The following is a 24,558-nucleotide window of genomic DNA, read 5'->3' as shown; positions in this document are numbered from 1 at the left end:
TGCGTAGGACCGCTATTGAGAGTATTCACGGCCTACGCACAATTGTCGTGAATCCCTCGGGATTATCGCTTATCGTTATTGTACGGATCAGACATATCCCGCTCGCTGCTACCCCGTAAGTAGAGTAAGAGGGTCCGTTTCTACTCGACTCGACAATCCTGCGTGATTTTGCGTGTAATCATTTCTTGCGTGCGTTATATATCAAGTTGTATTTTGCGTATAATCTTTTGCGCGTATTGTATGTGGCGGACAATTCATTTAAAATATCGCGGATCGACTCAACAGTCACTCGTTAGTATTAGTTTTTGCGTTCTCGCTAGTATTAGTCTTTGCGTTTTCGTTAATATTAGTCTTTGCGTGCTATCTAGACGTATAATGTTAATTCAAGGGCACGCCGGCACTCCGATGCGTTAATTACCGCGCCCGGTACTTAGAGTGTGAGGCGTCGGAATCACGAGTCGGAGAGGCCCGGATCACGCGTTCTCGTCGTGTGTTATAGTTGTTGGCGGAGAATATTGAGAGTTATTATATGTCGCGATTAACGCGTAGAGTTTCGCTTATATTGAGAGTATCACACGCTCCGGTGGGTATCGCACGCGTTTATCACGCGCCCCCGGCGTGCATAGTATATCGAGGATAATCGTTCCTCACACGTCTAGTATTTTGCGTATATTATTTTATTGCGTATATAGTATTTTGCGTACATTCTTTCCTTGCGTGTACAGTCTTTTGCGGATATTTTTTCATTGCGTGTACAGTATTTTGCGTATATTCTTTCCTAGCGTGTATTATTCATTTCGGCGGATAAATATATCGCGGATAATTGTTCCTGGCAGATTTACCTTTTCAGTGGATAATATTTAGCGTGCTTTATTCAAGTGACATTGTGCGGATCCTCGTTAAAGCCTCACGTGATCGGCGTGTGTACGGTAGGCCGCGGCAAACCGGAAGAGCCATTGTACGCAGGATTCACGCGTTCGGTACGTGACTCCCACGGGGTAAATACCATCTAGCGACCCAAGTCTTTCGACATACCCCAAATTGACGGGACGAGACGCGGCAACCGGCCATGAATATTATATCGCCTATGTCATGATTTTATATTATATTCTGATCTTCAATTATATTAAATAAGGATTCTTTTTGTGTTTCGATTTCGCCTAACCTCCGTCAACCTCCTCCATATTCGGCCATTAGCCGAACTACTACTCTCTAACCGGAAAACTGAGCAGCCGTCGCGATCGGCAAAAGCGTATTTGAGAGTTGTGTCGATATTTGAGTCTGTGTGATTTAGAGTTATTTGGAGCTATTTAGAGTCATTTAGAGTTATTTAGAGTAAAAGGTGGTGTGGCGTTTTCCACACCTGGCGCCCAACTTATTTAGTGTTCATATTTCGATTTTTTGAGTGCTCTGCTACCCGATCAGTATATTTGGACGCCCGGTAGTCGCGCCTAACAACCTCGCGACAGTAAAAAGCGTCGCATCACATAGAGTGTAACGTGTCCGCGGGGGCGTACAGCAACAACAAGTACGTGCACACGATACACGAGTTTTCACCGAGTGTACTACCGGGATATAAGATATCGAAAACGCCGGCACAGATCATTTACCTTCCAATCATCGTACAGAGCATTACTGACCTAACGATTCGCGTTGTGGATCAGGACGGTCAATTGATTGATTTTCGCGAAGAAGAGATCTTAGACTGCATGTGCGAAGACGACGACTGTGGTAACATGAGATGCTCGTACTGAACGAAGTGAAGAAGGTGCAACAGACGAGAAACAAAATTAGAGAGTCAGTAAACAATCCGATCGTCAAAGAAGAAACTCACTGCGTCGAACGTTGAATTTTTGAAATCATTGGGTTCTGTCGTACGAAATGGCTAATATCTTAAACATTGGGGGTGAACCGATCTTTGACGATAGCGTCGTCAAGATTAAGACTCATACGTACAATAGCCTGCCTGAGACAACGCTTGTAAATAATTGCGCTGCGTTCATGTTCGATGAGATTCGATACGAGCTCAACGGCGTGGAGATTGATCGCAACCACGGTCTTACATACAAGTCTGGAAACTCAGGCCAATTTCGGTGGTGGGGACTGACTCACTTAATGAAGCAAATCTGTAGTTTCTTTTATAGCCACCAGAGTCGCTGCGATGTAGGAGTCATGTTATCGTTGATTACAGTTCGGGGTTAGGGTCACGTAAAACAGTGAGATAAACCGTGAGAAAATGCCGAAAAAGTGTGCCGTTCCGGGATGTGACACAAACAAAAAATTATGCAAAAAAAAATATAGTGTTTTTAATGTGCCGACCGAAGAAAATCTGCGTGAAAAATGGGCAGCTGCAATTCCGGGCATTCAATATTTAAAGTCACATCAGTATATACATATGCGAGAGACACTTTAGTGATGAATGGGTAGTGCGGAAGTGGGTGAAACATGATTCTGATGGAGAAATAATAGTTGAAGTAAGTATCATGTTAAAATAATATTGTTTAATAACACATTTTACGCTTTCAATTTAAGAAGATTGATTGACGGCAAAGCAATGTAAAAATACTATGCAAAGATCACCAAAAATGAATAAGTTTTGTTATTTAAATAATTTTTTTTGCAGCTCACAGTTTATGAGTAAATAGTATTTTACTTTTAACTCGTAAGATTGTTCCAATGGAAAAAATTAGTTCGGTTATGCTAGGTTTATATGAAGAAAGTGACTCTTTATATAAAAAGGTTCCTTCTGGTCTAAAGTGTTAATTCTACATTGAACCTTTACGCAGAAAATATTCTTATTTTTACACTAAATTTTTCTTTATGCAGAGACAATGTCTTTATAGCTTGTGGACAATTTATTACTATGGAGGTTTTCCAATTTTTAATGTTAACTAAAAAGATATTTACTTCTTAGGTGCCATATAAACGTATTCGCTTGATGCATGGTGCTATGCCCACAATATTTGACTCTCAATCAGCAAAAGACAGTTCATTAATAAAGAGTAAGTCGCCAAATTTATAATAATGTAACTTTATTGGTTTTATTATAATAAAAACATTTGCATTGTAGTTGATGAATCAAACAATGTTCATGACACAGTGTCTATTGATGCAAGCATTGACGTAATACACGAAGATCAAGATGCTGGTGGGCAAAATGAGCTTGTCTCATTAACAGTTAACACTGAACATCTGCAAGACAACGCTGCTATTGTTATGAATATCAACGGTGTAACTAGTTTACCTGATCAAGGTATTCCTAGCCAAAACGAGGATATTTCGAAAGCTGTTTATACTGACCGGATTGGTAATGGTATATACGCAATACAATGCTTTAATGAATTATTTATTGAAAGAAATAATGAACAAGCACTTGTTGTTAATTATCCACACAACTCAAAATTATATTTCAGAAGAGCCAACCGATATTTTGATTGGAAAAGAATTCGAGGATACTAATATATCATCAGCTGCCAATAGAACTCCAGAAATAGAGCCAAGCGATACTAGTATCGTTTTCCTGCAATTCAGAGTTACACATGGATCCCAGATTACATTTTGGTCAGATCCTGCTTCACCAGAAGATGTAATGCTCTCGAGTTCATGGACCGCAACTACAGCGTTTAACAGTAAAACACAAAAATTAATAATTTCGCAAATATCAATAAACACTGACTCTAGTTCTACTCCGGTCTTGAGTAAAAGCATCACAATCGACAGCGATAGAATGATAACATACTATGTGCATGGAAAAGTGGTAAAAGAGAACCATCAAGATCTTCCACGAATTTTAAGCACTCCACAAAGGTTGCAGTCAATTATCATGAATTTTCAATCACTACGAGTCTGCGATAGATTAGGTTTAATTAATGTGGATTTAAAAGAAACAAATGCCGCAGTAAAAGATAATTTGAACGTTTGGCGCAGTAACAAATGTTTATTAATTGGACAAAGGAAAAAATGTAACATGTGTGCAAAATTGCGAAAACTTCTAAAGCAAAAGGCTTTACGACACGTGAAGCGTGTAACGGTTAAACGCGTACGCGTTTTATCGAATTCCATGGATCAGAAAAAGCTCAGCATTCTGCGGAAAAAGATTAATGTTGAACGACGTCTGAGGAATCGTCAAAAGTTTAGAATAAAATTACTTACAGATAGTTTGACACAAAAGCAAGATGAATTTGTAGCTTTAAAAGATCAATTGTTGGAGGGACGGTGTAACATGTTTAATGTTCCAGAAACGCAAAAAAAGTTATTACAAGAAATAATAGCTGCCGCAAAGACGAAAAATCCAAACGGTCGAAGATACACAAAGGAGTGGCTCATGTTGTGTATATTAATGAACGTTCGTTCTCCTGACTATTACGATTTTTTAAGAAGGAACAACATTGTACCTCTTCCCTATACGAGAACAATACGCGGTTATTTGTCCTTGATTGATTCTAAGTGCGGCTTTGACGAGAAATTTTTTCAGTTATTGAAAAAAAAAATGCAATGTAAAAAGCCTATTCAACGCCATGGATTGCTAGTGCTTGACGAGATAAATTTAAGAAGATCCGTTACAGTTTCCTCGAAAAACCTATGCTACAGTGGATTAACGGATTTTGGCGACGATGGACCGAAAGCGTCCGTCATAGACGACCAGGCAACACACGGGCTAGTCTTCTTATTTCAACCTCTCGCCGATACATTTACGCAACCAATAGCTGTTTTTGCATCAAAAGGTCCAGTTAAAGGTGAGGAGTTAGCGAAATTGGCGCTGAAGGCAATAGCTCTTCTAGAAACATCCGGAGTTTTTATCCATGGAATTATATCAGATGGCGCCCACACAAATGCAAAAATGGGTTCAATTCTCGGAATCGAAAGAAGTATTCACAATACAAAAACTTGGTTTACACACCCGTTGAATAGTGAAAGACAGGTTTTTGTTTTCTCCGACGTTCCACATCTCATAAAAAATATTCGTAATCGTCTTTATAATAAGCGACGGCTGCGGGTACGTATGCTAAATGTATTAAAAAGATGGAAATATATAGGATCAGTAATCAACACTTTTTTTTGTTATAGTTGAGTGCAAATAGAGATTGGGTCGAATGGAAATATTTTGAAAAGTTGTTTGAAGTGGATACGATGCATCCCGGGAATGCGAGGGCTTGCCCAAAAATATCTCAAAACCATATTAAATTAGACAGTGTTAGTAAAATGCGCGTACGACTTGCAACTCAGGTAGATCTTTAATTTCTCGTTACATATTTGTGAATAATGCTTACGAGGAGAGACTACTGTTATTCGGTATTATTACAGATATTCAGTAATTCAGTTGCTAATGGACTAAGATTTTATTCCAGTCACAGGTATGATGAGTTCACCGGCTGCGAAGAAACCATAAATTCTGTAAACAAATCAATGATATGTTTGATGCATTGAATCGAAAGATGCCAAATCAAGGCCTAACCCTAAAGACGAAAGATTTCGAGATAAAATAGTGAACAAACTTTTTGAAAGGTTACTTTTAAACTGTACGCTTAGTAGATAAAATGGTTCATGATATTTTAGATTTTACAATCATCTCTGCAATGGCTAGATGACTGGGAAAATGCTAAAATTAGAGGCGATATTTCAAGGTGATGAATTTTTAACAACGGACACAGCTAACGGATTAAGATTATCTCTAATATCTACAATGGACCTTTGCAAATATCTCATTACTAATTTCAAGTTTGAATATTTGCTCACTGGAAAAGTCAATCAAGATAATTTAGAGGCAATCGTCTCATCATCATAATATTATGCTTTAATCGGCCTCATTTTAACTCCTTAATAGGAATTATTGAACTACTCTACAGAAATTCTTTGGTACAATACGACAGGCTGCAGGTTCTAACGATCACCCCAGTTGTTCAACATTTTTGCAATTATACAAACTACTATCGATGTACAGTATAATTAGGCCGCCGATTTATAGCAATTGTACAATCACAAACAATAAGCCAACTGATATTTTATTTTCAATTGACGATTTGCTAAAAATTTATGGTCGAAAAGATACGAAGAGTTCACAAGTCATAAATAAATTACGACATCAATTGGATAAACTGATAGAGCATGAAGAGTGGGAAATGGACAAACTTGAAGATAACGATTATGCATTACCGCATGTATTAGACTGCATTGTGTATTATGTCACAGGTTTTTACTTTTATAACTGTATTCCTGCTGTACGCTTTGCCCTTTATATCTTACGCTTTACATGTTTTTTTTTTTTTTTATAAGTAGACTTAGGAACATCAACATTCTTCTGCTTTCCCTTACAGAAATATAATACTATAAGTGATTATTTGGCAAGTGATTAATTACTTATTTTGAGTATTAAAAGCACTGTTTTTAATGCTTTTAATACTCAAAATAAGTAATTAATCACTAGCCAAATAATCACTTACAGTATTATATTTTTGTAAAGGTTCATAAATTTAAACGCCGTAATCATGCTTCAGTCATTACATAACTGTTTCAGGGTACTTATGTAAGCAAGTCCTTCGACGTTATGACTGTATAGTTTGTGCACGATCTTTGACCACGAATGGAAACGAAGCTTTACCATCAATGTTAGTGGATGTAAAATCCCGAGGAGGATTGGTGCATCCTAATATTTGTTTTTATAATTTAATAAGATATGTTGAATCATGTTTTGCTAAGCATGCCTCTAATATTAATGTTTTTGAATTAATTATAGAGGAAGTGCTAGAAAATTATAATTTTACATTTCCATGTAAAGAGCACGCTTCAAATATTTTATCATATTCGATTCACTATTATATTCGGCTTAGAATGCAACAATACACGTATCAACATAATCAAAAGAAAAGAAAAGATTTTGTGAAACGAAATAAATTGTCTAAATTGACAAATGAATAAAAACTGGTCCACATTATACAAAGTACTGTCTTTTCATTTTTTCTCCCCCAAAACTGACTAAAACCAATAAGAATTAATTTCACATAAAACCTTCAACAACTTGATTTACCATTAATTTATTCCTTAGAAGTTTTTATCATTATCTCGGCTAGATTTAAATTACATTTTGTATAAGAACAAATTTAATACCATATGTACCCGTAATTGAGTGTTATAACTGTTGACGTCCAATTTGGGATCAATAAATATAAATTTTTTATTTACAATGCTGGTTATTTACAGTGCTTTATAATTTCTTTTTCTTAAAAAAATAATAAACAGGAACTCAAGCTCTAATACTTTAAAACTTAGTATGAATCGATTAGACTCGGTTTAAACTCAGTACAGTTTAAATAAAAACGGTATGCAGGTATGTCTCGGGTCCAAGATATTTGCATTAGCTTAATTTTACATTTGCTAGACAGAGATCGAAAGTGTTTGTATGTATATATGTATATATTCTATCGCACTCAATCGTACTATGACTCCTACATCGCAGCGACTTCGGTGGTCGAATTTATAACTACAGATTTGCTTCACTAAGCGAGTCATCCCCCACCATGGGAGTTTCCAGACCTGTATGTAAGACCGTGATCGCAACAGAAACGTTGGAATAACCAATACCATCAAGAACTACGTATCGCTATCGTATGGCGATTCTCAGGTCATGCGGAATGCTGGATGGGACGTTACATCAAACATACCGGAAGGATACTTCAACTTTTGCGTACCGCTCAAGACGTAGCTGGGCTTTTGCGAGGATTACAAACGCGTCGTTGTTAACGCTCGTCACAAATTAGTTTTGATACGTGCGCGTAGCGACAACAATTGCATTGTAGGAAACCCGGCGACAGAGCCGGAAATCGAATTGTTTAAAGTACAATGCCTCACGTTACGTTAAACAAAGTCAATAAACTGTCCTCGTTACGGGCCTTGGGAAGCGGGCGATATCTTAGTGTCAGTTTTTGTTCGTGGGATCTGTATGAGTACCCCCTCTTGCAGAGCACGACCAAGCATTCGTGGGCTGTCAAGACTGCGACTCAGGTAGAGAAGCCGCGATACGTTATTTTTGCACTGCAAACCGGTCGCAAGAATATTACGTCTCAAAATGTTAGCGTATTCGATGACTGTAATTTGACCAATGTCAAGCTTTATCTAAACTTCGAATTTTATCCGTACGATGACTTAAACCTAGATTTTAGTAAAAATCGATATGGCCTCCTGCTCGGGGGGGGTGTGAATCGCCCCGGATTCGCGAATGTTCTAAGTTTGTGTTAACTCGAAGGACCAGAGGGACGTTCCCTCACGAATGCAAACGGATAAAGCGAACGATTATGCGACTCACCGTATCGGTGCCCGGCTCTTTCCTGGCTGTTGATTTCGTCCTTCCTTCTGGCTATGAGTGATAGCGGGAGGGCCGTGCAGGCAAGGCAAAGGTGTTAGCGTGCGAATCACGTGCTCAAGCAGGCAGGCAGAGATTGTTAAGATAAGCAGGCAGTATAATGCAGAACTCTGCGGCGGTTTCCGACTGAGATCTGAAATAACACGCGGGCCCGATTTTAGCTCGATCGTGCAAACTTGATGCGTGGTACAGGGATAACTTCCGACTGATCACGTCCGCACGATGTTGACTCGACAATGTCCAAGGTGTGAGTGTCTCTTCCGGCACTCTCTGGCTTGCGCACCTGTGAAGCACGGCGCGAGCGAGTACCAATTTCTTCATAATTAGGAGTGCCACCCGCGGGCGGGCAGCACGAGTCGGGCGAGTGTAGGGAGCAGCATACCTGTCTCCCTTCCGATTGGCCAGCCCCCTCTCCTGCGCTAGCAAGAGAGTGGAGAGTTACGAGGTTGGCAGAACTGAGCCTCGACGACCGTTAGAATTATACTGACTCTCGTGGCTGTAGCGTGGTCTGCAATAAAGCGTTATATTATCAGCAGTAATCGAGTGTGTAATTATTCCTCGATACCTCTTGTCAAGACGTCGGTAGTAGGCCGACACCCGGAGGCGTAATCGACCTCCTGCGGTACCAAATACCTACATTGGTGACCCCGACTGAAAAAACACGCAACGGTTCTTGCACAAATTGCTACCGGAAGCCCGAGTCAGAGTTAAATCCTCGTGTGGACCAGACTTCCCCGAGGAACGGACGCAGAAGTAAGCGGATTGAACTTCCCGCAGCTGCAAGGTACATTTCCGTGCCGCGTCCCTGGCTGTTATCTGTCCACGCTGCGGCCAGCCAGCCTTGCCGCGCCGAAACATTATTCGGGCGGCCATCTTTTTTTGCCGCGCTTTCTTCACGAGGCCACGAGTCGGGCACGTGAGACTCTACCGGCGCCCGGGTGGCCACAGCGGTTCTACCGTCTTGTACCACGACCATCTCCTGGTGTGCGACCGGCCCTTCTCCGCCCCCGCCGTTACCGCCTTCTTCTGGGGTGCGACCGGCCTTCTTTGGCCGATGCCACGGATCAACAACGTCGTTATCGCCTCATCGCTGGATTGCGTGAAGCCAACGACACCGGCGCCTTGGATTCCCTCGCTGTTGAGACATTTAATGCGTGAAGCCAACGTCTCCGGCGCCTTGGGTTCTATCGTCACCGGGGCTTTGGATTCTATCCACCATTTACCCGGTTATAATAATGTAAAGTAAGCTAATTATCCGCCGCACACCGTCATTTATATTGTATAACGCTCGTGTCGTTTAACTCTCTTGTGCCGCTAATATCCTACAGCAAATTTTAAACAATGTCGAACGCAGCTCTTTCAGCCGCCGAATCTCGCGCGGAAGAAGCGGAAAATCGGCTCGCGCAATATCAAGCCCAGCTCGCGCAATCTCAAGCCCAACTCGCACAATTACAAGACCAGTTTGCGCAAATGCGTACCCAGTCGAGTGATCAGGGCCTTGATACAGTTAATTTAAACGCGATTGATAATAACATTCAAATTCCGCATATAGATCATTACAGGGTTCCCAAGCTCCCCCCGTTTTCTCAAGTCGACCCAGCATTGTGGTTTATGCAGGCCGAGGTGTCCATGAGAAATTCCAGGATTACTGCAGAGTCTACTAAAGCAGATACCGTCCTCGCTGCACTGGATGTCGAAGTATTTGATTGCGTTAGAGACATCATTGCTTTGGACCCTTCCCCAGCGGATATTTATAAGCAGGTGAAGGCTCGGATTATCTCAACGTACGCGCTTTCAGACGAAACCAAATTACGAAAACTTTTAAGCGGACAAGTCGGGACCGACGGAAAACCTTCGTTAATCCTCAGTCGATTGCGCGGGCTTAATAACGGGAGGGTTGATGATAGCATAATAAAATCAATTTTCCTGGATCAATTACCACGCGAAACCAGCTCGATCCTGATATCTACGGGAATTACCGATCTTTATAAACTCGCCGAGATCGCCGACCGTATGGCTGAGAACACTCTCGGAGGCGTGGCTTACGCGTCCGCCGTGAACAAGGGGAATTCATCCCCTCCCGCAAAGACCGAGATTCAACAACTCATCGAAAGAATCGAAAAAATCGAAAAGCTAGAAAAGTCACGAAATTCGCGTTCGCGATCCAACTCCCGCAGGCGTAGGACCTCAACCTCGCCAAACAGGGCGATCACACCCGCGCTCTGTCCGGCTCATACTAAATACCCGGATAATCCGACTTCGTGTCGAACGTGGTGCTCAAAATATGAGACGTGGAACAGTACAAAAAACTAAGCCCGCCCTCCCGTTCGGAGATGGTCGGCAAGGGCCCTCAAATTTCTAATCGTCTCCACGTCCGCGATCGTGCCAGTGGCCAAATATTCCTTATCGATACAGGCGCGGATATCTCTCTTGTACCCGCTAACGATAGGATCAAGGGAAAGCCCTCTGAATTAAAGCTCTTTGCAGCAAATGATACGCGTATCGACACGTTCGGGGAATCTCTTCGTGAGCTTGATCTCGGTTTAAGACGGCCAATTCGATGGAATTTTTGCATTGCCGCAGTTCCGTACCCCATCATTGGCGCTGACTTATTATCGCACTACGGGTTAATAGTAGATTTAAAACGACGACGTCTTATAGACTCCACTACTAAATTATGTATCCTCGCGATTAAAAAACCGGCCCCGATACATTCGATTAATACGATTAAACCTTCTTCTGAGTTTTCTCAAATACTCAAGGAATTTCCACAAATAACAGGAGCCCTTCCCCTCGCCCCGCCGTCCAATTGTGACGTGTTTCATCATATTATCACCACCGGCCCTCCAGTCGCTTCGCGCGCTAGGCGCCTTCCTCCTGATAAACTTAAGGCCGCAAAGGCCGAGATTAGAGCTTTAGTCGAAGCAGGCATTTGCCGCCCTTCTAGCAGTCCATGGGCCAGTCCCATTCATTTAGTCCGTAAAAAAGACGGCACCTGGCGGGTGTGCGGCGATTACCGCGGTGTAAATGCAATCACGCGACCTGATAGATACCCCACCCCCCACCTGCATGACTGCTCCGTTAATCTACACGGTAAAACAATCTTTTCATCCCTCGACTTATATAAAGCCTATAATCAAATTCCAATGGCCCCCGAGGACATTGAGAAAACAGCTATCATAACCCCTTTCGGGTTATTCGAATATTTATTTATGACCTTTGGCCTTCGTAATGCCGGTCAATCCTTTCAACGTTATATAAATCGCGCCTTAGGCGATCTAGATTTTGTTTTTATTTATATGGATGATATCCTGATTGCTTCCTCTTCTCCAGAGGAGCATGCTAAACATTTACGCATTGTATTCCAAAGGCTTAAAGAGTTTCACCTCCGCCTTAATGTTGAAAAATGCGTGTTCGGCGCACATGAACTAAAGTTTCTCGGGTATATAATTAATGGTAAAGGAATCAGCCCCATCCCAGAGAAAGTTGAGGCGATTACCAAATTTCCTAGACCCAAAACCATCGCCGACCTACGCCGTTTCCTCGGCATGATAAATTTTTACCGTCGCAATATTCCTCGCGCGGCAGAAGCTCAAGCACCACTAAATGCATTACTAGTCGACTCGCGCAAAAACGATAAGCGTGTAATCGTATGGTCTGACGAATTAATCGAAGCGTTTGAAAAGACCAAAAACGGCCTTGCTAACGCTGCAATGCTGGTGCATCCCCATATTGGCGCGGAACTCCGTATAGTCGCGGATGCCTCTGATTTCGCCATGGGGGCAGTTCTTGAACAGAAAAAACGGGATACTTGGGAGCCCCTAGCATTTTTTTCGCATAAGTTCTCCCCTGCGCAAACTCGGTATAGCGCTTACGACCGAGAACTCACGGCAATTTTTGAAGCCGTTAATTACTTCCGTCATTTTGTAGAAGGACGCGAGTTTAAAATTTTGACCGACCATAAACCGCTCATGTATGCGTTTATGCAACGGTCTGATAAGGCGTCCCCGCGACAACTACGCCAATTGTCATATATCGCGCAGTTCACAACTCATATTGAACATGTCGCTGGTTCACAAAATGTTGTTGCGGATTTGCTTTCGCGGATCGATTCCCTGCGTTTGCCGGTTGAATTTAATCTTAATGAGCTCGCCGAGCTACAAAAGAACGACGAGCAACTTAAGTTGATTGCTAATGCCCCCGATCATCCTTTAAAGTTGAAGAAAATTCAGTGGGGCCCAGATCACACAACTGTATATTGCGAAATCTCGGGCGAAGCTATTCGGCCATATGTCCCCGATAGTCTCCGCGTTAAAGTATTTCAAATGTTCCATAACCCAGCCCACCCGAGTGGCAAAATTACCGATCGCACTATCCGACAGCGTTATGTCTGGCCTGACATGCACCGCGATATCGCTAAATGGTGTAAAAATTGTATCGAATGTCAGCAAGCGAAAATCTCTCGTCATGTAAAACTAACTCCTGAGCACTTTGTTGCTCCCGACGGGCGATTTGATCAAGTGAATATTGACATTATCGGCCCATTACCTCCTTCTGAGGGTTACTCTTATTGTTTCACTATGATCGACAGATTTTCGCGTTGGGCCGAGGCAATTCCTCTTAAAGATATTTCCGCACAAACCGTTGCTAGAGCATTTTACGACGCGTGGATCTCCCGTTACGGAACCCCTCGATTATTAACTACGGATCAGGGAGCCCAATTCGAATCTCGCCTATTCGAGGCGTTACTTTCATTAATCGGTTGCGAACGAATTCGTACAACCGCCTACCACCCGGCGTCGAACGGCATGATTGAACGTTGGCATCGGGTGCTTAAAGCCGCAATCATGTGCCATGCCGATGCGTGCTGGACGCGTACCTTATCTACCGTTCTATTAGGACTTCGGTCGCACGTCCGTGCTGACACAAATGCGTCTCCCGCCGAATTTATGTTCGGGACGACTTTACGACTTCCCGGGGAATTCTTTCTTCCCGATGATTTTACACCTAACCCTAATTATTTCCTTGAAGAGTTTCGCGAATATATGCGCCAAGTCCGGCCGGTTCCCGTCGCGCACAAACATAAAAAACGCGCCTTTTATTTTAAAGATTTATATAATTGTACCCATGTATTTTTACGCAATATGGCTAAAAGGGCGTTAGAGCGCCCGTACACCGGTCCGCACAAGGTAGTGCAACGCATCTCGGAGCGCGTATTCAATATTGATATCAACGGAAACACAAAAAGCGTGTCCGTCGATTTGTTAAAACCGGCATATTTTGTCCCTGATGACCCCGCCGACCCCCCATCAACCTCCGAGAACATACTCAACCGGAATGTAAATCCGAACCCAGCGCTTAAAACCTACTCTCGTAAGACTGTTACATTTGCGCCGTCCACTAAACCAAAGTGATTTAATTGTAAGTCAGAATTCTATATAATGTTAGATATAAGTTGGCTCAAAATACGTTTAAGCGTATAATATATTTTTGTTAAGGCATTGTTAACCTCGTACAATAGCACTTGGCCAAACACTTAAGCTCATTCGCTTAGTGCAATATTACTTATTATTTATTTCGTTAACACTCGGGGGGGAGTGTGTAGGGAGCAGCATACCTGTCTCCCTTCCGATTGGCCAGCCCCCTCTCCTGCGCTAGCAAGAGAGTGGAGAGTTACGAGGTTGGCAGAACTGAGCCTCGACGACCGTTAGAATTATACTGACTCTCGTGGCTGTAGCGTGGTCTGCAATAAAGCGTTATATTATCAGCAGTAATCGAGTGTGTAATTATTCCTCGATACCTCTTGTCAAGACGTCGGTAGTAGGCCGACACCCGGAGGCGTAATCGACCTCCTGCGGTACCAAATACCTACACGAGTCGCGCGAATATTGACAACTCTAATCGAACGCCATCCGCCAACGTTCCGCGCGAGTCACCAAATACGAAATTGAAATTACCGATGGTAACGCTTCAAACTGCTTATCAACTAATATTTAACGCAAACAACAAACGATTAACTTAGCAACTAATATATACAAGTGAGCTCCAAACACCTCCTTTTTGATACGTATGCGCGTTTTCGTAAAACTTATTACGGATACGATTACAGTGATACGCTTTGCAGCGTGTATACAATCTTGACGCAAGGACCTTTTGTTGTCATCGATTGCTCGCGTCAAAACAAGTCTGTCAAGAGCGCCACCGTGGATGTGTGAATAGAATTTGACTATAAAAAAAATGTACCTGCAAATACTACCGCTTATTGTCTCATCTTGCATGATCGCGTAATCGAATACTGCCCGTTGTCTAATGTAGTGCGCAAACTCATGTAAATCGCAATGTCAACAAATATTCCGATATAAGAGAGACAGATTTACCGCAATAAGGTAAAGTACAGATTGTTCCTTCGTTGCATCATGATCGTGCCAACGTTTGTCGATCTACGCAAGGATTCATCGTTGGGATGAGATTTGTCGTAAAGAAGGTAGCGGTGTTGAGAAACGGCACCATTCTGGCGCATTACATCTTTACATGCCCCATGTCGTGGAATCTTCTCATAAAATCCGACAAGTCATGTGCTTCCTGGCTGATTTCAAATCACGATAAATTACCATGGGATGACGGTAACGTGCCATAAAACATGGTAAAACGCCTAATTACATCAGCCGTGCTTGGTACTGAAGTGGATGACGAGACGCCGACTCTCGTGTACGTCAAAGTCAAGGGATGTCAGAAACAAAAACGGTTAGTGGATCTGCTTGAGAATTATGCGAGAGAAAACCTGATCATCGAGACTTTGGATGCGGATTACGAAGATATCGAATCTTTAAATAATCTAGATGTTACTAACACTATGCGATGCGGAAAACATGTTGTTCGATATAGTGGAGTCGCAAAAGGATCAGGCAGGTGGTATCGAGTCATCAATACAGATTTCATTAATAAACAATGTATTCTTCAATTTCTATATGTACATGTTGTGTTTGGATAGTCTTAGGCGGCGCCTTGAGGGCGCCTACTCAAAAAATCTAAGTGCTAAATGCACTGTTCAAAAGTTAAGCCTGATAACTGCTTTCTTTAGGGAAGGTTCCGCATTGTTGTTGAGGTCAATCTTCGACCCCGGGATGAGAGGCGGCTTGTCAGTCGGCTGTTCCGGAAGTTCCAGTGGCGACCAAGGGGCCAGGAGGGCTTGTGTGCCCACAGTCTGTGTAGCTGACGTCCAAGTTCGTTTTATTCGCAGCAGATGAAGTGCCGGAGACCTCGATATGCGGGAATCTCTCTTTGCGAGCCGCAGCCCGGCAGGCTTGGTGAGACGCGCTTTCGGGAGCTCGAGTGGAATGAGTTTCCACAGACGTCTGACCCTTGGAGGGCTCCTGCCTCTTCGCGAGCCGCTCCTGCGGCACTGGCTAACAGGGAAGGGGCTCCCTAACAGGCTCCGGCCTTCTCACGTGCCGTTCTTGTGGCACTAGCTGGCAGGGAAGGGGCTTCCTCCGCCTTTGACTCCGTGATCGGAGTAGAGCCGTCCGGCGCCTCCACCTTTAAAGTACCGGGCCCGGAAGGGGCTTCCGGCCTTAAGGGCGCAGCGGTCTCCACTATGATCAAAAGTGTTATGCAATTCAGCGGAGGAGAAGTTGCTCGACGCTGGATTGCTTTGAAGCGAAGGAGATGAGATCTCACTCGACGCTCAAGTGTTTTGTTCCACTCAACGCGGTCCTCGATACAAGAATTGTGGAGTACCGCGAAAGGATGCAAATGCAAGGCGTCACGCGGCCCGCCTTAAGTTGCTGCATGAGCGTATTTTAAGTACGAGCAAATATACATGGGCCGGCGACGCTCCGCGGCAGATCGCGGCACTTGATAAGCGGGGTAACCGAGCGCGCATTGTCAGGCGTGCGAGGCGTAGATTTGACTTCCCGAACACATGTTAAGAATTGCGCATTACAAAATGTATTAAAATTATTTAACTGGTGGTCGCAACGCCAGAAAGAATTGCAATTTTTTTTAAAAATAAATTATATATAATTTTTACAATGCTTTATTTTCTTTTTCCCTTTTTCATTAGTTGTTAGTGATTGATACATGTTCGAAAGATGTTAGCGTTTTTTTTAACGTTGTCCGAGTGCCTCCTTCCCTCTCCTAATTTCTCCCACATTATAATTTTGAAGGTAGGGTGTTGTCGCTGTTGGGCAGTGGCGTAACAGGTATTTAGTACGGTGATGTATGTACGTGATAGGATAGTTCCGCATGAACGAACGAAACAGCTCAAGTGTATTATACAGTACAAAACTTATTGCACACGTTTACAATGTGTCACGGGCAAGATCAAGGACGGAAGTGAAGTGAAGAAGAGAGCGTTAGTTACTTTTCAGAAAGGAAGGAAAACGATAGCGCCCTCAGTTGGCGGTAACTAAACGAAAGAAAAGGTGTCAGCACTGCCTCTAGTGTAGTTTGGTAGAAACAGCGCCACTCATAGGTGCAACTTGCTGCGGAAGGGCGGTCATTATAAATCTCCCAACACTCCTCCTTAATGACTGCTGTACGTCGTCAGGCTAATAGTCCAATCCGGTTTACAAGTGATACCAATTTTGATGCTCCCAACGGCTTAGTCAGTCCATCAGCTAGCATCTCTGCAGTAGAACAGTATAGTAATTTCACCTGATTCCGGTGACAGAGCTCCCTGATGAAGTGTTCTTTTGTGTCAATATGTTTCACGCGTCCACTGGCTCTTTCTACTTTTACGAAGCTCAAACAGCTTTGGTTGTCTTCGTTGATCGTCGTTGGTTCATATTTTTTCTGGGAAGCTCGATTTTAACCCCGCCGAAGCATTGAGGTATCGGCACCCTGGCTGTTCCGTCTCTCTGTGTTGGAAAGCCGCAGGTCCTTCTCACGTGTGGTTGTGCGACGAGCTGGAGTAAGGCTTGAGCGCCCCCTATACTGTAACCGAACGATGCGTAATCGGGCTACGGGGTACGCGATTTTGTCCTCTAAGTCATCGGTCGCCACTCGGTTTAACCTTAAACTACCGAGAAGGTAGGTATTCGTAATGCAAACGACCCAAAAGTTGAACAATTTGTTTAAACAATTTTATTTTTTCATCCCGCCACGGGTGCCTTGTCAGCATCGCCTGTGCTCTAGATACCGCTAGGTAAGACCTTGATCGGCCAGCCAGGGATGCCTGTAGTCCGGACAGCTGCTTGATCGTCGTTGATCGTCGTTGGTTCATCAGGTGGCTTGTCCAAATCCGTAAATAAACGCCGCAACCAGATAGTCTCCTGGCACGTCACTGCTAGGGCGTTGTACTCCGCCTCCATGGAAGACAAAGGCACGCAGGTTTGCCTTTTGCTCAACCATTTGATGGATTCTCCTCTATAGAAGAAAATATATCCTGTGGTTGAACGCTGATTCGATCTCCGCCCCAATCCGAGTCAGAGTACCCCATTAGCTTCCAACCATCTCCACGTCCAAATCGTAGCTTGTAGTCTTTGGTACCTTTCAAATAGCGGATGACTTTTTTTGCTGCCATCCAATCCATCTCAGTAAGTGCGCTGATCCTTTTGCCCAATAATTCGACGTTAACAGCAATATCCGGCCGAGCATTGACTGCCATGTAAAGTAGCGCTCCCACCAGACTTCGATACAGCGTCACGTCCTGCAGCAGTTTGCTCTCTCCGTTCGCCACAGTATAACCTGGATCCATCGAAATCTTTGACGAATTCGCATCGCTCATACCAAATCTGTGAACAATGTTCTCAATATAATTAGTTAAACACATACTATATCGATCTTTCTCAAGACAAATCTCATGACCCAGGAAATGCTTTACGGCGCCCAGACAAGTAATTTCATAATGTTTCTTCAGGCTTCGACAAACTTCGTCGATTTCCGGTTCCTCCGTGCAACTAAACAACATGTCATCTACGTATACTAAAACGTAAATGATCTTCCCGTTCTTCCGCTTGACATACAGACAGAGATCTGAGATGCACTGCTTGAAACCGAGGGCCAAAAGTACAGCATGCAAAGCCTCGTTCCAGCATTTTGCTGACTGCTTCAGTCCGTAAATGCTCCGCTTCACTCTGCATATAAACTCCTCCTTTCCTGCAAGTACTGCAAAGCCGGATGGCTGCAGCATATACAGCTCCTCCTCAATTACTTCATTAAGGTAAGCAGTCTTCACGTCCACGTACTTTAGTACCATTTTCTTCTTGCTTGCGACAGCCAGAAGCGCTCGTAATGTTGTCTGTCGAGTAACTGGAGCAAATACTTCCTTGTAATCGACGCCGTACCGTTGCCTGTAGCTCTGTGCCACAATCTAAGCCTTGTGCTTTACAATCTTGCCTTTTTCATCTCGCTTTAATTTAAAAACTCATTTTGATCCGATAGGTTTCTTTCCTGGGGGTAGACGGACTAATTCCTACGTCCCAATTTCTTTATGCGACTTCAGCTCGTCCTCCATGGCCTGGCGCCGCTCCAGTTTCTTCATCGCCATCTCATAGTTAGTCGGTTCCTCGTGTTCTGCCAAACCGACAACTACGAAATCTGAGAAGCGTTGAGGTAACACTCCTCTTTTGCGACGATCCTGTCGATTCAACACAGGCTTCTGTTTTTCATGGTCGTCTGCAATTGGAGTATTGTTGAGATCATAAAAGACATCATCGTCCGATTCTTCTTTGAAAGTTACCTCAGGATTAGCTTGTTCAACGACTTCTGCAAGGTTAGCAGGTCTATAAGTTCCACATTAGTTTCTTCAATCTCCTGTTCAGATACATCGTCCAATTCTTTTCGTTGCTCTGATCCGTTTCCCAGTTCGATGAATCTCGCATCACGACTAATCGTTATCTTATCAGTTGTACGGTCCAGAAAACGATATCCCTTGTGTTCATCGAAATAGCCAACAAATTCTAGCTTTTGCGATTTTTCATCCAGCTTAGATCGCTTCACATCTGGCAGGTGAACATATGCTTCACATCCGAATATTCGCAATCCTTCGTACCTTGGCTTTCTGCCCGTTCACAGTTTATGGGGTGTAATCAACAGCTTCATACGGTAGTCGATTTTGCAGGTACGTTGCTGTCAGGATGGCTTCACCCCAATATTTCTTTGGCAAATTAGCATCCAGCAGCATACACTTTGCCATCTCAGTTAAACTTCGATTTTTCCTCTCAGCTACTCTGTTCTGCTGCGAAGTGTAAGGAGTTGTGAACTGTGCCTTTATTCTCTTGGATTCGTAGAAATGTCGTAATTCCTGACAAACATATTCACCGCCGCCATCAGATTGAATAACAGTAGATTTGCGTCCGAACAAGTTCTCCGTCCAACGAACGTAATGCTTCACTTTACTGGCTGCTTCAGACTTAGCTTTCACCAAATATACAGCTGTAAAACGACTATAATAACCGATCATGGTCATAAAGTATTTATTATCTCCAGGCGTGGTAGTTGACATCAGTCCACAGAGATCAGTGTGGATTAATTCTAGTGGCTGTTTTGTTTTTCGATTTGCCGACTTGGGAAAAGGCATGCGAGCAAGCTTGCCCTTAAGGCAACATTCGCAAACGATACGATTACCACAATCAGTAACGTTAAATCCGCTCGTCAAGTTCTTCGCAGCTATCGCCCGAATTACTTCCGGATCCCGGTGTCCAAATATCCGGTGCCACGTATGCTGACATCGTTCGTGATGATTACCGACAGCTTTCAAGGAGAGGTCCGCTATCTTTAGTCGGTATAAATTTCCAAGTCTTTCGCCAACAACTATTACATTTTCAGTCGCGTTTTGGATCCTGCAATCAAATTCACCGAAATTTACAGATAATCCTTTTTCTGCCATTTGACTCACCGAAAGAAGTCCTCCCTCGAACTCAGGAACATATAAGACATTTTTCAAGGTTATTTTCACGGGCTTGCCATTGTCATTTACACCTATGACTATTCCGTCGCCGAAACCCGTTACCTTTGCTCGCTTTCCGTCCGCCAATGACACGTCGGATACTCTCTGTGTGAATAACGAGAAAAAACGCTTATTATTTGTCATATGACACGTCGCACCGCTGTCGACTAATCCAGTCGGCTAATCCAGTTGCCATTTCCACCGGCCAGGAAACACACAATCTCGCTCGAATCTTGCACATGCTTCGCCTTTGTCTCAGCGTCCTTGGCGTCCTTGCCGTCCTGTTTCTTGTTGGTAGAACTGCCTTCATTCTTCTTCGCCAAAAACTTTCGACAATCTTTGCAAAAATGTCCCAGTTTCTTGCAAAAATAACAAGTCTTCTCTGTTTTGCTTCGGATTTCATGGCTTTTTTGGTGTCCGTTGCACCGCCCTTTACAACACGTTTTGAATGCTGGTCCAGCAATTTTGATTTGACAAAATCGAGCGTCAAATCATCTTCCGGTCGACTCTCCAGCGCTTGAATGAGGCTTTCGTATGAATCCGGCAGGCTAGCTAAAATCATCGCTACTTTAAAAGGTTCGTCTAGATCTGACCTGCATCGCCGAGCTGATCGAAAAGATCCTCTATTTCCATCAAGTGCTTGTCCAAGTTCCCGCTTTCTCCAAGCTCCATCCGGCACATCCTCTTCAGCAGCAGCACTCTCTTCGAAACCGTCGCTTTTTTATGATAGGCTTTAAGAGCAGCCCACGTATCGCATGCAGTCGTCACTTTCTTAATTAAAGGCAACTGGCTTCCAGGAACAATCCGATTGTAGAACGCGCCTTTTGATCTATTTTCTTCCAATCATTGTATGTAGGATCGGCAGGTTGAACTCAGAACACATGTAAATTTTAGATTAGGAAAAATTTTAGATTGGGAAATATAGGATCAAGAATAAGAAGAGGAAGAAGAGGTAAGGGGAAGAAAACAGAAGAGAGGACAAGAGGTAGGTGAAAGAAGCGCTGTTATAGAAGAGGTTATACGAAACAAGGGAGGATTAAATGTGATAAGGATTATCGAAGAAGAAAAAAGAAAAAAGTAGTCGTAAAAGCTCTAGAGTTCCGGGTTAATGGAAATGAAAAGAAGGAAGGTGAAATAAAGCTAGGACACAAAGATTGGCGGGTCCAGAGGTGTTCTAGAAAAGGAAAGTAAAAGAAGATAAGTAACTGAGGAAGGGTTAAGCCAATGATGAAGAAGAGAGAAAATGAAAAAAAGAAAGGTGAAGGAAAGCTATTGGCGTAATCCTGAAACAAAGATTGGCGAAACTTATCTGCGTTGTAGGAAAGGAAAGGTAAAAGAAAATAGAAATAGAAAAAGGAGTAAACAAGGACACAAGGTTTGGTGTGAGAAGGAGAAGAAGAAGAGGAAGGAAATGTGGAAGGAGAAAAAATAAGAAGTATGAACGTTACAGTTTTTGAGAAAGAACGCAGCAGTTGAAAGGAAATATTAGAATCTTTAGATGGCACGGATGCGAATCCAGGTATATTAGTTATGCAACGGCAGATAGGTGGTACGGGAAGATAACCATCAGAGAACGCGTGCGCGCGGAGGAAATAAATGTTGCTTTGGAGGGAACGAGAAAAGAAGAGCTGGGAGGCAATTTATTAAGAGTGGAGAGGAGCAGTGCCGAGGAATTTGGCAAATAAGGAAGAGGAATAGAGCAATTCGAGGGCACAGAAGTTTTTTGAGTTAAGGACGTTCTCCGGTGGCAGTTGTGCTCAACTCATTGTCAGACGCACGGAGTAATGATATGGTTGACAACTACAATACTTCCGTGCGCAAAAGTCTGAAACTCGTCTAGCCGCGCAGCTTTACTCGATCTGGCAACACTGCTCTCGAGGCAGGTGCATGTTTATTTCGTGCCGCGTTTCATAGGTTAGAAAATCGTCAAAGAATAGGTACTATGTCGCACAATGATCGTTTAAAAAATGGTAGATTTGTTAAAAACAAATTGGCAAAAAGGAATAGAAAAGCTGTGCAATGTATGTCTGAATCCAAGAAAAAGTGCGTGGCGGAAATTGTCAAAGAGAGTGAAGTAGAAGACGGAGTTGGAGATGGCATACGCCTTGTACAACTAAAGGAATTAGGAAAAAATCTAAAATGTTTTGAATGCACACAAGTGCTAAATTTGGGAAATATGATAGCCGAAAAGCGTATTGGGCTTCACTCCGTACTGACTGTTCTTTATAAATCTTGTGATAAATCCACTATAGTACATACAGGAAAAATGATGGAAAACAACGTGTCTCACATAAACATGGCAGTTATACGGGGTTAGTATTTCTTTCTATGTATGTATTTTTGTATTGAAACTTATTTAATCTGTTTAAAATATGTAGTGTTTAAAGTACAATGAACATGTATTACTGAGAATAGTTTTAGCTGTAGTAGCATATAAAAATACAGCTAATACTTTCATAATACTGCACTATAATGCAAAGATTATGTAAAGAATATTTTTGTGTGAACGAACATTGTTTAGTATAGTTGATGAAAATAAAACAAATTAGAGTATATATATTACAAAGATGAACAATTATAAGAGTGCAAACTTAATTCACTCCATTTTTCTGTTTTAGGTGCTGTCCATGCTGGTACAGGAAACACTGCTTTGAACAAGATTCTCGCTTGTGGCAATGTTCCTAGTATTTTTAATGATTTATATAAACGTTATGAAAAAATGGTCGGAGAGGCAATAGAAAAGGAAGCCAAAGCTAGTTGTAAGCGTGCAGCAATCCTACAGAGGGACTTAGTTATTAAGAATATAGAAAAACTCAGCGACGAATTGTAAGATTTATAGAAGCAAATTATGAAAACATCACATTCTTGCCATTATACTTTGTATATATTCACACATGCAAACGCATACTTTATAAATAATTATTTATTATGATATAGCTATTTTATACAGTACAAAATGATAAATGATGAAAGAATAAATTTTTTTACTCCAAATTATTGTGAAATTGTCGAATTTGTTTATTTCTATGTATCTGGTACTTTGCTATTTTATTTTATATTTAATTTTAAGTTAATAGATAATAAGCTGCAAAACCTGTACTTTTACAATTTTTTTTTTTTTCAATAAAATGGTGATAAAGATTAAGACAGCAATTTAAATCAATATCGATTGGATTTATCCTCTACGAAAGTACACTAAAGTGTTGTTAAATATGTATTTTTTTCAGGCCGCAGGAAATTGTTTCAGACATATATCCTCATTACATTGATCTCAAGGCTTCACGTCTCTTAGTGATGGTGCAGGATTTTGTGCAGGGATGAAATCAGACAATGCAGCGTGCTACGTGTGAATGGCGAATGAATCCGCTATATTTCCTCCAGTGTAACTTATACAAATAATCGAGAATCGACATAGAGTATGAGATCGATAGGTCGATCTAGAACGAGAGTGTGCGAGGGTGTGCATGTACATAATATTAAAATAAAATGAGTTTATTTTCTTAACACCCCCACATAAACGAATGTTATTTAGTTAAAAAAATCAGTCTTTCAGTCCCATCTGCTTTCTGCTTTCAAGCTGCTTTGGCCCGAAAAGTCCTTTGGTTAGGGAGTCCGCTGTCATTTCCTCTGTTGGAATATATTTCACCTTTATGGTTCCTTTCTCGATGCATTCCCGTATGAAGTGGTGCCTGGTATCGATGTGTTTTGTTCTAGGTCGATACCCAGCATTTTTAGCGAGATCCACAGCCCCTTTGTTGTCGCAGTAAATGGTTATTCCTGATGATACAGCGTCACTGTCCAGCTCCATGGCTAATTCTCGTAACCACAAAGCTTCTTGACTGGTTGCTGACAAAGCCATATACTCCGCCTCTGTCGTAGATAGCGCTGCTGTCCTCTGCTTCTTACTTTGCCACGATATAGGCCCTCCTTGGAATTTGAATATGTTTCCTGTGACAGAGTGTCTGTCACTCTCATCGTTCGCCCAGTCCGAGTCGCTGTAGCCCTCAATTTTTCGATTTCCGTCTTTGCTGTAAACTAGTTTTACTGTGAGCGTTCCTTTTAGGTACCGCAAGATCCTTTTCAAGGCGATCCAATGAATCCTCCTTGGCTCCTGACAGAACCGACTAACGAGGTTCACGGCGTAGGCGATGTCTGGTCTGGTTCCTTTGACTCGCGTAGAGTAGGCTACCTATTGCCTCTCTATACGGAACGCTTTTCATCTCCTCAGCTTCTGCTTTGTCCATTGGCATCAGTCCCTTGGTGAGTTTTTGGTTTGGATCGCATGGTGTTGATACTGGTTTGCAGTCGGCCA

At 42.6% G+C, this 24,558-nt stretch overlaps 3 protein-coding genes across 7 annotated transcripts; all 3 read left to right on the top strand.

Annotated features, from left to right (window-relative positions):
* The first annotated feature begins 2,067 nt into the window (after nt 1-2,067).
* LOC112458055 lies at nt 2,068-6,337 on the top strand. 5 transcript variants are annotated; one of them, XM_025021467.1, is made up of 8 exons: nt 2,068-2,474; nt 2,915-3,002; nt 3,071-3,313; nt 3,414-4,736; nt 4,818-4,996; nt 5,068-5,226; nt 5,305-5,477; nt 5,557-6,337. In XM_025021467.1, exons 2-7 carry the CDS (start codon nt 2,939-2,941, stop codon nt 5,425-5,427), a joined length of 2,091 nt encoding a protein of 696 aa, XP_024877235.1. In that variant the 5' UTR covers nt 2,068-2,474; nt 2,915-2,938; the 3' UTR covers nt 5,428-5,477; nt 5,557-6,337. The 5 variants fall into 5 exon arrangements, with proteins under 5 accessions (XP_024877235.1, XP_024877234.1, XP_024877232.1 ...); XM_025021466.1 differs by having other exon boundaries at nt 3,417-4,996; XM_025021464.1 differs by having other exon boundaries at nt 3,414-4,996.
* Nucleotides 6,338-9,697: 3,360 nt separating this feature from the next.
* On the top strand, nt 9,698-10,669 carry LOC112458054. Its single transcript, XM_025021463.1, has one exon. The coding sequence runs from the start codon at nt 9,698-9,700 to the stop codon at nt 10,667-10,669; it is 972 nt and encodes a 323-aa protein (XP_024877231.1).
* Nucleotides 10,670-22,512: 11,843 nt separating this feature from the next.
* On the top strand, nt 22,513-23,567 carry LOC112458053. Its single transcript, XM_025021462.1, has 3 exons — nt 22,513-22,558; nt 22,865-23,072; nt 23,474-23,567. Exons 1-3 carry the CDS (start codon nt 22,513-22,515, stop codon nt 23,565-23,567), a joined length of 348 nt encoding a protein of 115 aa, XP_024877230.1.
* The last annotated feature ends 991 nt before the right edge of the window (nt 23,568-24,558 follow it).

Source organism: Temnothorax curvispinosus, unplaced genomic scaffold, assembly GCF_003070985.1.
Source record: "Temnothorax curvispinosus isolate PA1 unplaced genomic scaffold, ASM307098v1 QBEX01008632.1, whole genome shotgun sequence".
Taxonomy (NCBI): domain Eukaryota; kingdom Metazoa; phylum Arthropoda; class Insecta; order Hymenoptera; family Formicidae; genus Temnothorax; species Temnothorax curvispinosus.
The sequence above is the reverse complement of the archived record's forward strand: the minus strand, read 5'-3'. Positions and strand labels throughout refer to the sequence as shown.